This window comes from Saccopteryx bilineata, chromosome 3, assembly GCF_036850765.1.
Source record: "Saccopteryx bilineata isolate mSacBil1 chromosome 3, mSacBil1_pri_phased_curated, whole genome shotgun sequence".
In the NCBI taxonomy this organism is placed as follows: domain Eukaryota; kingdom Metazoa; phylum Chordata; class Mammalia; order Chiroptera; family Emballonuridae; genus Saccopteryx; species Saccopteryx bilineata.
In genome coordinates, this window is record NC_089492.1 from 276,554,317 (window position 1) to 276,570,672 (window position 16,356).

The following is a 16,356-nucleotide window of genomic DNA, read 5'->3' on the forward strand; positions in this document are numbered from 1 at the left end:
GAGAGAGAGAGAGAGAGAGAGAGAGAGAGAGAGGGATAGATAGGGACAGACAGACAGGAACGGAGAGAGATGAGAAGCATCAATCATCAGTTTTTCGTTGCGACACCTTAGTCGTTCATTGATTGCTTTCTCATATGTACCTTGACCGTGGGCCTTCAGCAGACCAAGTAACCCCTTGCTCGAGCCAGCGTCCTTGGGTCCAAGCTGGTGAGCTTTGTTCAAACCAGATGAGCCGGTGCTCAAGTGGACGACTTCAGGGTCTCGAACCTGGGTCCTCCGCATCCCAGTCCGAAGCTCTATTCACTGCGCCACTGCCTGGTCAGGCCATATGGCACCTTTTTTAAAAATGAAAAACAAGCCCTGGCTGGTTGGTTCAGTGGTAGAGCGTCGGCCTGATGTGCAGGAGTCCCTGGTTCGGTTCCTGGCCAGGGCACACAGGAGAGGCGCCCATCTGCTTCTCCACCCCTCCCCTTCTCCTTCCTCTCTGTCTCTCTCTTCCCCTCCCGCAGCCAAGGCTCTATTGGAGCAAAGTTGGCCCGGGCGCTGAGGATGGCTCTGTGGCCTCTGCCTCAGGTACTAGAATGGCTCTGGTTGCAACAGAGCGATGCCCCAGATGGCAGAGGATCGCCCCCTGGTAGGTGTGCCAGGTGGATCCCGGTCGGGCGCATGCGGGAGTCTGTCTAACTGCCTCCCCATTTCCAACATCAGAAAAAACAAAAAAGAAAAACAAACCTGACCAGGCAGTTGCGCAGTGGATAGAGTGTCAGACTGGGATGCAGAGGACCCAGGAGACCCCGAGGTCGCCAGCTTGAACGCGGGCTCATCTGGCTTGAGCAAAAAGCTCGCCAGCTTGGACCCAAGGTCGCTGGTTCGAGCAAGGGGTTACTCAGTCTGCTGAAGGCCACGGTCAAGGCACATATGAGAAAGCAATCAATGAACAACTAAGGTGTCACAACGAAAAACTGATGATTGATGCTTCTCATCTCTCTCCGTTCCTGTCTGTCTGTCCCTATCTAGCCCTCTCTCTGACTCTCTGTCCCTGAAAAAAAAAAAGAAAGACAAACAGCTTTCAGTTTTGGTCAGCCTCAGTTGGATCACCACCATTTTGGAAAGTGCCTTAAAATAATAAAAAATACTGTACTTCTCCATGTATAAGACACACATTTTTTCAAAAATATTGAGGTCTAAAAACTGGGTGCGTCTTATACGGTGGTTGTAGATTTTTTAACTGCATTTCCCACTTTTTTTTACAGTGATGAGGAGTTGTATGAATTTTATGATGAATAAAACTTGAGTTCAATAACTTTATGTAATATATTTTTTCCAAATTTCAGGTCCCCAAATTAAGGTGCATCTTATACATGGGAACATCTTATATGTGGAGAAATATGGCATTATAGTTTGATGAGGCCCCAGCAAGGTAGCTCAGTTGGTTAGAGCATCATCTCAACACCCCAAGGTTCCAGGTTTGATCCTCAGAGCACATACAAGAATCAACCAATGAATGCATAAATGAGTGGAACAACTAATCCATGTTTCTCTCTCTTTCTCTATAAAATCAATAAATTTTGAAAAGTTTGATGAGCCTGGCCAGGCAGTGGCGCAGTGGATAGAGCATCGGACTGGGATGTGGAGGTCCCAGGTTTGAGACTCCAAGGTTGCCAGCTTGAGTGCGGGCTCATCTGGTTTGAGCAAAGCTCACCAGCTTGGACCCAAGGTCGCTGGCTCGAGCAAGGGGTTACTCGGTCTGCTGTAGCCCCACGGTCAAGGCACATATGAGAAAGCAATCAATGAACAACTAAAGTGCCACAATGAAAAACTGATGATTGATCCTTCTCATCTCTCTCCATTCCTGTCTGTCTGTCCCTATCTATCCCTCTCTCTGACTCTCTCTCTGTCTCTGTAAAAAAAAAAAAAAAAGTTTGATGAAAAAAATAGTTTTATTTGACAATGGAATATGTCAAGGTATAACTGAAGGTTTCAAGTAAAGCTGAGTAGAGGACTCTTGGCACCTAAATGTCAACAGGTTGGTTTTTGATACCCTTGTGCTAACATTATACACATGGTATTTCTCCACTGTCCATTTCTCTCTCTTCTTTCTTCCTTTCTACGTTGTTTCTTTTTTCCTTTCTCCTGTCTGTGCCTTTGAACTGTGGCTGGGTGGCTTATCCTTGTTAGTAGTGAGTGAAGGCATTTTGGAGAGGCTGAATACATGTAATCATATTTGGAGTCTGAGGAATGGACTAAATGTTATGAAGGGGACAAGTACGTGAAGATTAATCTAAGGATCCAGAAAGAGAGTGTGATAATTTAAAACATCCTCTTAACTTTAGGCTATAAGCAGTAAAAGTCAAAGCTTCAACTTGAGAATCGTGCCCTGTAATTTTTTTTCAAACTCTTTTAGGGGAGACAGTGAGACAGACTCCCACATGTGCCCTTACCAGGGTCCACCCAGCAACCTCGTCTGGTGCTGATGCTTGAATCAACCAAGCTATCCTCAGTGCCTGAGGCTGACACTCAAACCAATGGAGCCACTGGCTACAGGAGGGGAAGAGGGAGTGTTGGTCAAATAAGTTTGTAAATATGATGTATATGTTTGCTTGCTTATAGTTTGCATTGGGTGTGGGAGACAGGCTGTAAGCTGACACAGTCCTTATAGTCTAAGGCTTAGTTTTAAGACTAAGCCTTTCCCATCCTTTTAATACTAAGATCTTTTCAACATCCTTCTAATACTAAGATCTTCTCAAAGCTAAGCTTTTCCCCACACCCTTGACTGTTACATGATGGCAGGTGGTACACTCTTATGAGGAATCCCATTTATGCCTCAGATAAGTGGCTTTGTATCAGAGACTTTCTTATTTGTATATTGGCTTAAAGGCTTTAATTTTCTACACTATAAAATAAAGCAGACCAGGGGTTCTCTTGCTTGGTTCCTGCCATCAGCATTGCAGAGGAGAAGCAGCCAAGATAAAAGCCAGTTTGTGCAGAGTTTGTGTGGGAGGGGAAGGGAGAGGCAGAGAGGAAGGAGTGGGGGGTGGAGAAGCAAATGGGCGCTTCTCCTATGTGCCCTGGCTGGGAATCGAACCCGGGTCCCCCACACGCCAGGCCGACGCTCTACCGCTGAGCCAACCGGCCAGGGCCAATAAATACATTTTTGAAAATAGAAAAAATGCAAAATTCAGATGACCATATTTTCCAAATAAAGAAATAAAAATATATGGCTAAATACTTTAAATATTATCCTAGAAAATATCAGGAAATTACAGTATTTAGCTTAAGGGGTTCTATGCTGTGGCTAATGCCCTGAAAAGGTCTCTGAGTGAAATTTCACAATCTTGCAACCAGGGTGAAAAAATAAGCTCTTTATAGCCCTGGCCGGTTGGCTCAGTGGTAGAGCGTCAGCCTGGCATGCAGGAGTCCCGGGTTCAATTCCCGGCCAGGGTACACAGGAGAAGCGCCAATCTGCTTCTCCACCCCTCCCCCTCTCCTTCCTCTCTGTCTCTCTCTTCCCCTCCCGCAGCCAAGGCTCCATTAGAGCAAAGTTTGCCCGGGCGCTGAGGATGGCTCTATGGCCTCTGCCTCAGGCGCTAGAATGGCTCGGATTGTGGCAGAGCGATGCCCCAAGATGGGCAGAGCATCGCCCCCTGGTGGGCATGCCGGGTGGGTCCCGGTCGGGTGCATGCGGGAGTCTGTCTGACTGCCTCCCCATTTCCAGCTTCGGAAAAATACAAAAATATAAAATAAAAAAATAAGCTCTTTATTTTAACTAATGTTCAACTGAAATTTGGCATTTTCCCCATTGTGAATGTAGACAACAAACTACAGTTGAATTAGCAGTACATTTCACTGTCAATAGAAATCCTAGACATTTTCATATCACATTTTAGTTATTATGGATTTCTTTTTTTTTTTTTTTTCAACAGGGACAGAGAGAGAGTCAGAGAGAGGGACAGATAGGGACAGACAGGAACGAAGAAAGATGAGAAGCATCAATCATCAGTTTTTCGTTGTGACACCTTAGTTGTTCATTGATTGCTTTCTCATATGTGCCTTGACTGCGGGCCTTCAGCAGACTGAATAACCCCTTGCTTGAGCCAGCGACCGTGGGTCCAAGCTGGTGAGCTTTTTGTTCAAGCCAGATGAGCCCGCGTTCAAGCTGGCGACCTCGGGCTCTTGAACCTGGGTTCTCCGCATTCCAGTCTGACGCTCTATCCACTGCGCCACTGCCTGGTCAGGCTATTATGGATTTCTTTTTTTTTTCTTTTTTCATTTTAGAGTGGAGAGACAGAGAGAGGGAGAGAGAGGAGAGACAGAGAGAGAGAAGGGGGAGGAGCTGGAAGCATCAACTCCCATATGTGCCTTGACCAGGCAAGCCCAGGGTTTCAAACCGGCGACCTCAGCATTTCCAGGTTGACGCTTTATCCACTGCGCCACCACAGGTCAGGCTATTATGGATTTCTTGAAGTATCTTCTAGTTGCTTTAAAATTTAAGTAGTTATTTGATCCACTGCAAGATCTTAACAGTTCATGTGTTAATAAATAGAATACAACAGGGTGGGCAAAAGTAAGTTTATAGTTGTTCATATGGAAAATAATACAGTAATAAATAATAATACAAGTATAAACTGCTTTGTGAATCACAACTGTAAACTTACTTTTGCCACACCCTGTATATCACAAATTTGTTTTAAAAATATTTTTTTCTGATTGTATGTCAACATAAAGTTTCTTGTAATGCTATATATTTTACTTTAAAACCTAGAAAGAGCTATAGCTTTTACCAGACTGGTCAAATGGCACAAAGGTTAAGAACCCTTGACCTAGAGGCTAATAATTTTTTTTTTTTTTTTTGAGAGAGAGACAGACAGACTGTAAGGGAGAGAGATGAGAAGCATCAGTTGCGGCACTCTAGTTGTTCATTGATTGCTTTCTCATATGTTCTTGTGGTGGGGGCCAGCTGAGCCAGAGTCCTTAGGCTCTAGCTAGTGACCATGGGGTCATGTCTATGATCCCATGCTCAAGCCAGGGCACTCAAGCTGATGCGCCCATACTCAAGTCCGGGACCTCAGGATTTCAAACCTGAGTCCTCAGCGTCCCAAGTCAATGCTTTATCCACTGCGCCACCACCTGGTGAGGAAAGGATAATAAATTTTAAGCTTCAAGGTCTCTCCCTTTTACCGTGTTCTTCCTAAACTCTGTCCCTAAATTTGTATTCAACTTTTTTAAAAAGACTGTATTCATTTTAGAGAGGGGGGAGAGAGAAGGTGGGAGGAGCAAGAAGCTTCAATGCCCATATGTGGTTTGACCAGGCAAGCCCAGGGTTCTGAACTTGGGTCCTCAGAGCTCCAAGTTGATGCTTTGATACACCGCGCCACCACAGGTCAGGCCGTATTCAACATTTTATATTATTTTTCCTAAAGATCCAAGCATTTGTATAAGTTTCACACATCATAATACAAAACTTGGATCCATCGAGACATTTAACTTGGTAATGGCACATATAGTAGGTTTCCAATAATTTTTGGTGGTAGGGTCTGAGAAATTTAAATGATACTCGAGTGTATCTGAAAATGCTTCAGAACATTGCTTGACTTCTCCACTTTCTAAGAGGGGTGGGGCGTTGGGACTGGCTCTACAGAAGTGAGCTTGGAGGGCAGTAGGATGAAACAGGTTTGGACTAGGGCTGGAACAGGTAACAGAACAAATAGGGGTGGAAGGTGAGATAACGGGAATTAGTCTCCTTTTGGAATTAGCCCTTTTACCAGCACGGAAAAGGCTTCATCGATGCATGTATCTGCCCTATTTACTTTATAAAGGTTCTAAACCCTGTGGAGGAAAATCCCTGTTCTATAATTTGTGTATAACGTTGCTTTTGAGTGTTGCCCACTTGCTTGATTTGTCTCACATTTTGAGCTGCTGCTCCGAACGATGAGTGGAAGGGAGCCAGTGAGACAGAGGGGCAGTGTTCCGATCGTTCCAAGGGGATAATTTTCTACACGAAATTCCCCAATCGACCAGCCAAGTCATTATTCAATCGCATTCTAACTAGAACCCAAAATATGACCTAGAGCGAGGCCCGACCACGTGGCGGTGGGCGTGTCTGGAGCGCACGCCAGCGGCGGCGGCGGCACCTCCGCTAGGGGGAGGGATTCGGAAGGCTGCGGCATCGGCGGAGGGGCGGGAGGGCCGTGGCGAAGCGGGGCCCGCGCGGACGGCAGGGGGCGTGGTTCCGGACGCGGCCACGCGGCGCGAGGCCTACATTTTCGACCTCGCGTCGGCGGCAGGCAAAAAGGGAGGCGTGCCGGCCTACCGTAGCCTGGCGCTCCGCAGACTCGCCTCTAACGCGGGATTCATCACAGACCCCTTTGTGTTTCTGCCCCCGCCCCGGAGGCGCCACAGCCAGCGGCGCTGAGTTCCCTTATTGGCTCAGCCGATGGTTTTATCGATTGGCTCCCGAGTCCTCTAGCGTGGTACTTCTCTTCCTGCTCCCATTGGTCGCCTGAGTTGCCTCTCAGGCCTTTGCGCGAGGTGATTGCTCGGCCACTCGGAGTCCCTGGAAGCAGTTCCGGGAAACCCCGCGTGCTGCCGGGATCGCATCTCAGTCCATGACGGGGGGAGGGGGTGGCGCGCGCGCCATTTCTAGTCGTTTTCAAAGCGCCTCGCGCTGATTCTCACGGGCCTGACGGTGGGCCCCTGCTCTTCCTTGGTGAGTCTCGCTCAGACCCGTGGGGGAGGGGCCGGGAGCTCCGGTTCGAGCCGACCCGAACTCGGCGCCTGGTCCCCATTTGCGTCTTCGCACCGAGGCCCCGAGGTGGGGGCGGGGATGGGCTGGGGGCGGCTTCTGCTTGGTCCCGGCGCACGGCTGAGGGCCTAGCCCGGCCGAGGCGCTTCATTGCCCTCGCTGATTCTCCGCCCGCTCCTCCAAGCCCCGGCCCGCGGTCCGGCCCGCCGGGCGCCCTCCTCGCGGCCTGCAGCGGCTGGCAGTACATTTCCCGCCTCCGCCCGCCGCTCCACGCGGCCCGGCCGGCGGCCTAAGGTGCCCGCCGCCCCATCTCCTCTCCCGGCCGAAGCTGCCTTGCTGTCGTTCCAGCCGGCCTAGCCACCGGGGCGCTGTGTCGACGGTCGGGACGGGCGTAAGGGGCAATGGTGGGCAGAGGGTGAGATGCAACTCGGGGTTACTAGAACCAAGAGAAAACTTTTGTGGGGAGCAAAAGCCGAAAGGCCTATGTGTATAGACAGCCTCCCTCCCCCCCCTCCCCCATTCTGCATGCTGCGAACCGAGATTTGAAGGAAAAAATGACTACTAGAGGCCATGAAACTTAGGCTTCGAGCGGCGCCCGAGATACAGAATTCTAAGAATGTCTTGGGCGCACTAAATTGGATAGGACATTCTTTTTCTTGTACGGCAGTAAGCGTATTGCCAAAATTTAAAACTTACAGCCACGGGGTTCTTGAAAGGTCAGTCCTTTCACACTGCCTGTTTGAGACTTTTGCTGTCCTCAAGAGGCTGAATCTGTGTCTCAATGAGTCAGTCATAGGGTAAGGGTTTGGCACTCTTAAACCATGAGATAACCGTTAGTTTTCATTTCGTTGGTTCTTCTACAACCCGTCTCTTAATGCGAAGAATTTGTAGAGATGTTTAGAAAAAGTCAGGGAGGGGCTAGTGCCGACTTCCCAAATCTCCCAGCAGCCCTTTTAAATCTTAATGAAATTTCTACTTTTTGCAACAATGCTTAGATCAAATGACTGTAGTCAGATTAGTATATTTGCTGCATCAGAAATATGGTTTGGCTGTGTGGCATTGTGTTGAATTGATACAAGAGTTTTAAGTGGTCTCATGTGATCTAAAAGTTTTTTTTTTAATGAGCACATTGTATTTGGCTTGAAAGAAGAGGTTTTTCCTTGATCTGAAAGGTTTTATTTCCTATATCTAATTATTTTACTTTTTTGTTAAAGTTTGCAGTTTTTTTAAAATGTCAACCAATTTCCGAATCAACTTGCAGAGAGCCTTTGCAATAAAGTAGTCATAAATATTTCTATCTTGTCCTATTTTCTTTACATATACTTTTAAAAACATACCACTTTGACAGATGTTCATTGAAACTTTTCCTGTTAAAAATTTGCTTTCTTCCTGTGACTAATAGTATTTCCAGCTGCAATACTGTAAGGGTCTTGTGATATGAGAACTTTCGAGTTCTGATGATCTTACTTACTGTGGTACAGTATTTGAGGGTGGGGGAGCATGGGAAAACAGAACTATAAGTTCACAAAGAGACTTTGGACTTTAGGATGCATCTTTGTAGAAATTATACTGATCAGTAACCGTATTCATCTTACACTATAATAAGTAGTGTTTTGATCAAAAGGTGTCAGTTTTGAATGTTAACAAAAACATTTAAACAAATTGCCAGTTCATCAGAATTTAGGCTTGCCTTGAGAAACATTTATCAACCCAGAGTTTAACCACAGAGTCTGTGTCTGTATAGACATTAGTGGGTTATCAAGTCTTAATAACTTGTAATCATAAGAAGTCATGATATTATCTCATTTCAGAATAACCCTTTCTGCATTTTCCTCTTTTGACTGTTACCTCCTTCCTCTCAGTCTTCCTCGCCTTTTTCATGAACTTCAACTAAATATCAGTGGGCTTTGAAATGAAAACTTGTTTTAAGTCAGAAAACTGCACCTGGTGCAATTGCACGAGTGTTTGACAAACAGTCTGGAAGTGTGGTTATCTTAGGAGTTTCAGTGCTTTTTAAGGAAACTTGTATTTTCTTTATAGGTGACTAGGTATCTTGAGTCTCATCAAGAAAAGTAGGCTTTTTCTTGAGATCACCTTCATGTCCTTTATTTCAGTATTTGGACTTTATTCTGCTGCTTATTATCTTCATCACATTGTAATTTCATCACAGACAAATGCACTTTAATTCTCTCTCTTTTGAGGCAGTATAGAGACTGGCCATGTATGGTTTTACTATTCTCTCTCTCCAGGGAGTTGGTTTGTTTCAGCGTTACATACAGGTTGAACATACAAAATGATTTGGGTAGGTTAATCTGAGACAGCTGACCTAAGTTTATCCTGATTAATATTTATTGAAACTTTGGAGAAAGTTCGCTCTTCATTGTTTCTGAAGCTTTATTTTACTGATGTGAAAAATTCATTATGTAGTCACATGATTTTTTTTCTTAAATGAGGCAACCTCAACTCTAGCTTACTATTTTATGTAGACAAAACAATCTTTTAGCTTTTAAACTTGGTCATTTTTTCTTTTAAATCTGTGAATGGGAATAGAAAATTAATTTTAGAACAAAAAACAATGTCAAGTTGCGTTTTTTTTGTTTTGTTTTGTTTTATGTGAGGTGGAGAAAACCCAAACCACTAGTGTGTTGAACTTAGACAACAGGGCATTTATTTTACACCTATCTTGGATTTCAAGCAGAGCTGGAAAATTTGAATGTTCTTAAACCTTGATTAAGTGGTCTGTGGGTGTTCAATATGTTTTTAAACTGAACTTTTAAAAACTGTAAGAATTGAGTGCTGAGGGGCTTTTTAGGATTTTCTGGTGATTTGTTGATATGCTTGTCAGGACACAACAGCTGCTTTTGTTAATCAGAGATTCTGCCTTAAGTAAATTCAAGCCTTTATATAACGGTAGTGTACATGAAGTTCCTTAAGGATATAATGCTTCCATGTACATTTTTTATGGTTTTACAGGATTATTATTGCCAATTTAGATCAGATACATCACAAAAGGCATAAAATATTGTTTTGATAGAGGTTATTAGCAGCATGTGTACAAATTAGTTTAGATAAATCATGCATTGACCTACAAAGTAGTTATTTTTGGCTTAATGTAATATAGCTCCTGAATTTTTTCCAGCAGCATAATAAAATGGCTAATCAGGTGAATGGTAATGCGGTACAGTTAAAAGAAGAGGAAGAACCAATGGATACTTCCAGTGTAACTCACACAGAACACTACAAGACACTGATAGAGGCAGGCCTCCCACAGAAGGTGGCAGAAAGACTTGATGAAATATTTCAGACAGGTATAATATGCATTTCTTGTTTCTGACTGGTTATGAAAGTGAGGGCAAACCACTTCGAATTTCATAGATTTTTTTAAGGTTAAATAATACTTAATTTTCTGATCTATGTAGAGCTGAATGTTACTTTCCCTTCACTGAGGGCATATTGGGTTTGACTTTGATATTCTTATCTCATTATTTTGAAGCTTTCTTAGTGTTGAATATGCAGTCATAGTTGTTTCAGACGACAGTTCGATTTGTCTTAGATTTACCACCAATTAAAATGTATGTTTCAGCATACTAAATTTTACTTTTTTCCCTTAATCTAAATCAGTCATCATTTTGCTTTTACTTTTCTACTTTTAGCTTCTTAAAGTGTTTGTTAAATCAGCTTAGGTCTGATTAGATGGCATAGTAAGAGGATTGGTTAGACTATATTGTCTGAAATGATAATAAAGTCAGACTCCTTGAGAGCTTGTGCCTGTCTAGTTTCTATTAGACAGAAATCCACATCTCTCAGTAATATGGAAGTGTTTGGTTTGTAACAGCTGCTTTTTAGCATCTAGAAGTCCCATGGCTAAGTGATTAAGCAAATTTGAACATCTTACTATGGTTAGTTGTAAGTGGTTTGAAGTTTTAAAGAGAGAGAAATATTTACCCTTAGGGAGTGATGTTCATAAATAAATGTGTCCTCCCCCTTTGGGGCCATAGATTGAAGCTTTCTTCCTCAGTGTTTTGTGTGCCTATCTATCCAGATTTTGGGAGAGAATTGAATTGTCTCACAAATGTGTCTTAAGTACCATAGTTACATATACTGTTTTTTTGTTTATATATATATTTAATATGAAAAGCTCAGAGTAATTTCAGACATTAAGATGACGTCTAAAAATGACTCCTGAGTGATGGTCCCGTTTGAAAACCAGTCCTCAGGAACTTTGTGTGACATTCTGCCATAGAGAATTGGCAGTGATTTGCTTAGAGATGCTCTCTTGTAGAGTGTTTTGTTATTGAGAAAAGGCTGATGGTTTTTAAGTGTAGGGTTGGATTGATAGAATGGATTGATGGGTGTCATGAGGTGTGGCTTTGGGTGGTGGTTGGACTATTCAAGTAAGGAAACTCCAATTCTTTAGATATGCTCATTTTGAGCTTTTAAAACAAATCATGGCAACATTTTTTAAAGGTAGTTTTGCAAGTGGCATTACATTTATTTAAAATATATTTACTGTATGGAATAAAGTTCTTTTTGGCTTTACCAAAATGGAGTCATTTTTGATGTTACGTAGTTCATATGGACATGGTGGTTTGTTTAATCTGCCAAGTATTTCTGTTTTACATAGGATCAATTCTGAAATATATTCCTTATATATGGAGAGAAATATAACACTTAGATGGAAGTAATTATATTTTAAACTTACTAGATGTTCTGTGTGCAGTTAAATATATATACCACATACATAGAATGCAGTATGTATTTTCTATATGTATTTACTTTTAAGTCGATAGTAAAGTTCTTAATGCTATTTGAAAGATTGTCATTGTTGACAGTCATTAATGCTACAGCATCTTTTAAATCTCAGCTTGACCCTTCAGAAGAACAAAAAATGCTTAAAAATATGAATTTCAGAATTGATTGATCAAGCTGCACTTGCATTTGTAGAAAAGTTTAAAATTATGCCTTTCCACATTCTGACTGCAGCAAAGTAGGTGCTTTGATAAACAAATATGTTTCTGTTATCTTTGATGATAAGGAGGAAAAACTTTTGACATTTGGAGAGCGAAAGAATTATTTAGTAAAAGTGGTTCTTTCTTTTTCCCCCACTTCTTGTGTGGTTAGCAACAACTACAGCAGTCCATATAATTTGAGGGTTGATCCTTGGGAAATAGAGTGTATTCTTACCACTCTAACAAACGAGAATGTGTTATATTAATGTTCAATCTGTAGTATAGTGTATACATCAGATTTAACTTCCAAGACTTAAACCTTCTGAGGAGTGGAAAATTGTTTAGGAGTTTTGTTTTTTTGTGGGTTGATGGGATTGAAATTCATGTTTATAGTTGACATTTTATCTTTCATTTTCGTATTTGTGCTCTTAACCTTTCTAGGTAGTAGTTTTATAGCTGCCTATATTCCTATAGTAAATGAAAATGTAGTTAGTGATAATACTGAATACGTTTTTTGATTAAACATTGATAGCACAGTTTAGATGATCCCTTTTGCAATAATGTTCCCCCTTTTCAATTTAATTTGTAGGATTGGTAGCTTATGTCGATCTTGATGAAAGAGCAATCGATGCTCTCAGGGAATTTAATGAAGAAGGAGCTCTGTCTGTACTACAACAGTTCAAGGAAAGTGACTTATCACATGTTCAGGTAAGGCCATTCAGAAATGTCTGAACAACTAATGACCTGAGATTATTTTACTGTTACTTTTTTTCTGTGGAGAAGTGGTATTTATTTGTTTGTGGTTACCTCTATTTCTTTCTCTTTTTTTTTTGTATTTTTCTGAAGCTGGAAACGGGGATACAGTCAGACAGACTCCCGCATGTGCCCGACCAGGATCCATCCGGCACGCCCACCACGGGGCGATACTCTGCCCATCCAGGGTTTCGCTCTGCTGCAACCAGAGCCATTCTAGCGCCTGAGGCAGAGACCACAGAGCCCGGGCCATCTTTGCTCCAGTGGAGCCTTGGCTGCAGGAGAGGAAGAGAGAGACAGAGAGGAAGGAGAGGGGAAGGGGTGGAGAAGCAGATGGGTGCCTCTCCTGTGTGCCCTGGCCGGGAATTGAACCCGAGACTCCTGCACGCCAGGCCGATGCTCTACCACTGAGCCAACCAGCCAGGGCCTGTGGTTACCTCTATTTCTTTTAAAATTTAGTTTAGAGGGGAAAAAGGTCTGCTTATTGCAAAGTTTTCCAAAACACAAGTATAAAGTAAAAATCTCCCCCCATTCCTTTGTAGTAAGTTACTATAAAAACTTAAAAGTTTACTAATTATTAGTTTTTTACGTGTTTAAATTACTTAGATTTTAAACATCTTTGGGCCATTTGATTCTGTTTTACTATCTTGAAGGGAAATAATGTAGGTAGAAGAAATCATTTCAGACCATGTGGCAAAGATAGTCCAGATATATTTAAATATCAACAAATGGAAGACTGCCTTGCTTTCTGCTCCAATAACCAGTCAGCAAATATTTATTGAGTGAAAAAATAAGTAAATTTGTTAAAATTCTAGTCCCCTGAAATTAAATTTAATTGCATATTTGACCCTTCAGTGATTTCTAGTAATTTTTTATCGAATTATTTACCTATTATAGAACAAAAGTGCATTTTTATGTGGAGTTATGAAGACCTACAGGCAAAGGGAGAAACAGGGGAGCAAGGTGCAAGAGTCTACAAAGGGACCCGATGAAGCAAAAATCAAGGTAAAACTTGGCTTGTTAATGAAATCAAATATAATGATGAGATCAAATGCTTCTTATTATCTAGAAAGATTTTGTAGTTCTACTTTATTAAATAGTGTTTAGAAAAGAAATAATATAGGGGAAATTATATAAGAATTTTGGAGGCAAACATTGAATTGTATGTTTAGTGAAAAACCCCAATTCAGAATCTCATTTCTTGTTCTTCAGGCTGTGAATATATATATATATATATATATATTTTTTTTTTTTTTTTTAATTTTACTTTAATGGGGTGACATCAATAAATCTCAGGGTACATATATTCAAAGAAAACATGTCCAGGTTATCTTGTCATTCAATTCTGTTGCATACCCATCACCCAAAGAGAGATTGTCCTCTGTCACCTTCTATCTAGTTTTTTTTGTACCCCTCCCCTTCCCGCTCTCCCTCCTTCCCTCCCCCCACCCCCTGTAACCACCACACTCTTGTCCATGTCTCATAGTCTCGTTTTTATGTCCCACCAATGTATGGAATCCTGCAGTTCTTGTTTTTTTCTGATTTACTTATTTCACTCCGTATAATGTTATCAAGATCCCACCATTTTGTTGTAAGTGATCTGATGTCATCATTTCTTATGGCTGAATAGTATACCATGGTGTATATGTGCCACATCTTCTTTATCTAGTCTTCTATTTTTTTTTACAGTGATTAAAGCCTTTAAGCAAACTCTTGGCCAATACAGCAAGAATCCATAAAAGAGTAGTGTCCTTAACATGTTCACCAAGTCCAAGTTGGCCCCAACACCATGCCAAATCCCTGAAAAATGCAACCCAACCACAGTTCAGTCTGTTAGGAGCTGTCACAAGGAGCAGGAGTCCAGGAAAAGTCCGCATGGCACTGGAATTGTTGTCACAATTCTATACTTTGCAGCTCACGTCCAAGTCCCAATGACCGCTGCTTCTAGCTGGTAATGATTCAGGTAGCCTGGAACAGCCAACTGCAGCATGTGTGGATATGGAGCTTCTGTTCTCCTCTGCCTGGAGAGATAGACCAGGGTGCTTATCCCTGGAGCTCTGTGACTGGCTTGGTAAAGAGAACCTTGGGATACACTAAGCAGTCTCCGTGTGGCTTCTTCAGTGTTCCTTGGTTGAAGAGTCCTCTTAGTTTAGTCCAAAGTTGGTTTTTCCAGATGATAGTTCTTAAAATTAGTTTGTAATCCACTTTGGTTCTGGGAGGTAGATGTTGGTACGTCTGCCTACTCCAGTGTCATCTTGTCTTCTCTGAATGCCATATATTTATTGGTGCTTTTTTTTTTTTTAAAGATTTTATTTATTCATTATAGAGAGGGGAGAGAGAGAGAGAGAGAGAAAAGGGGGGAGCAGCAGAAAGCATCAACTCCCATATGTGCCTTGACCAGGCAAGCCCAGGGTTTTGAACTGGCAACCTTAGTGTTTCCAGGTTGACACTTTATCCACTGCGCCACCACAGGTAAGGTGGTGCTTTTTTTTTTTTTTTTTTTTTTTAATATATTTTATTTTATTTTTTTACAGAGACAGAGGGTCAGAGAGAGGGATAAACAGGGACAGACAGACAGGATCAGAGAGATGAGAAACATCAGTCATTAGTTTTTGTTGCGTGTTGCGACACCTTAGTTGTTCATTGATTGCTTTCTCAAGGCACATATGGGGCTACAGCAGACCGAGTAACCCCTTGCTTGAGCCAGCGACCTTGGGTCCAAGCTGGTGAGCTTTGCTCAAACCAGATGAGCCTGCCTTCAAGCTGGTGACCTTGGGGTCTTGAACCTGGGTCCTCTGCATCCTAGTCTGACACTTTATCCACTGTGCCACCACCTGGTCAGGCTATTGATGCTTTTTATAATAGTTTTCTGGATTGATCCAGTTATGTCTCTGGTTCATTTTCTTTCCAAGCACTTTGTTTCTTTTTCTTTTCTTTTTTTTTTTTTTTTTTCTTTTGTAAAACAGTGATTTTGTAGCTGTTTTCTTCTTTTTGAATTTTTATTGACATCAGTTTATTTATAAACTGGAAATGGAAGTAGTGCCTACTACATAGATTTGTGAGGAAGTGCTTGTAATAGTACCTGTAATGTAGCAAAACCTGTATAACTATGAGCCATTATTATTGCTATTATTTAGATAAAGTGCTGTGAAAGGTAAATACAGGGCATTTGGTAAAAGACTAATGAACCTCATTCCTTTGTTAAATGAGCATGGATATTTTGCTGCAGTGGTAGACTTTTCATTCTTTAATTTAAATTTTTTTTATTTTTTAGATAGAAGAAAGGAGAGAGATAGAAATGTCGATTTGTTCCTGTGTGTTCCCTGAGCACACACAGGGATTGAACTGGCAGCCTCTGTTCTTTGGGACAGTGCTCCCAACCAACCGAGCTATCTGGCCAGGGTTTAGACTTTTCATTTTGAAATAGTTATTTAATGTTGAAGTTATACAGTTTTTTATAGATAGGAAATATAAGTAGTAGTTTCTGCCATATAACTAGCTTATATAGCAATTCTTTGTACCTTTTTTCCTTCATCTGTAAAATGGCATAACCCCATTCTTCTATATATTTTTTTACCTTTTTTTTTTTTTTTTTTTACAGAGATAGATAGGGATAGATAGGGACAGACAGACAGGAACGGAGAGAGATGAGAAGCATCAGTCATCAGTTTTTCGTTGCAACACCTTAGTTGTTCATTGATTGCTTTCTCATATGTGCCTTGACTGCGGGCCTTCAGCAGACCGAGTAACCCCTTGCTCAAGCCAGCGACCCTGGGTCCAAGCTGGTGAGCTTTGCTCAAACCAGATGAGCCCGCGCTCAAGCTGGCGACCTTGGGATCTCGAACCTGGGTCCTCTGCATCCCATTCCTACGTACACTCTCCACTGCGCCACTGCTTGGTCAGGCTCTTATA

The 16,356-nt window shown here is 42.1% G+C and overlaps 1 protein-coding gene across 5 annotated transcripts in view; it reads left to right on the forward strand.

The window, feature by feature from the left end:
* Positions 1 to 6,568: 6,568 nt before the first annotated feature.
* HNRNPR (heterogeneous nuclear ribonucleoprotein R) overlaps positions 6,569 to 16,356 on the forward strand; it is a 46,613-nt gene continuing 36,825 nt past the window's right edge. For 2 of the 5 annotated variants that reach the window (XM_066270137.1, XM_066270135.1), the window contains exons 1-4: positions 6,575 to 6,706; positions 9,885 to 10,050; positions 12,281 to 12,399; positions 13,342 to 13,449. In XM_066270137.1, the coding sequence (XP_066126234.1) occupies positions 9,894 to 10,050; positions 12,281 to 12,399; positions 13,342 to 13,449 (384 nt within the window). In that variant the 5' untranslated portion in view covers positions 6,575 to 6,706; positions 9,885 to 9,893. Of the gene's footprint in view, positions 6,707 to 9,881; positions 10,051 to 12,280; positions 12,400 to 13,341; positions 13,450 to 16,356 lie in introns of all 5 variants that reach the window. The other 3 variants (XM_066270136.1, XM_066270139.1, XM_066270140.1) reach the window with 3 other exon arrangements.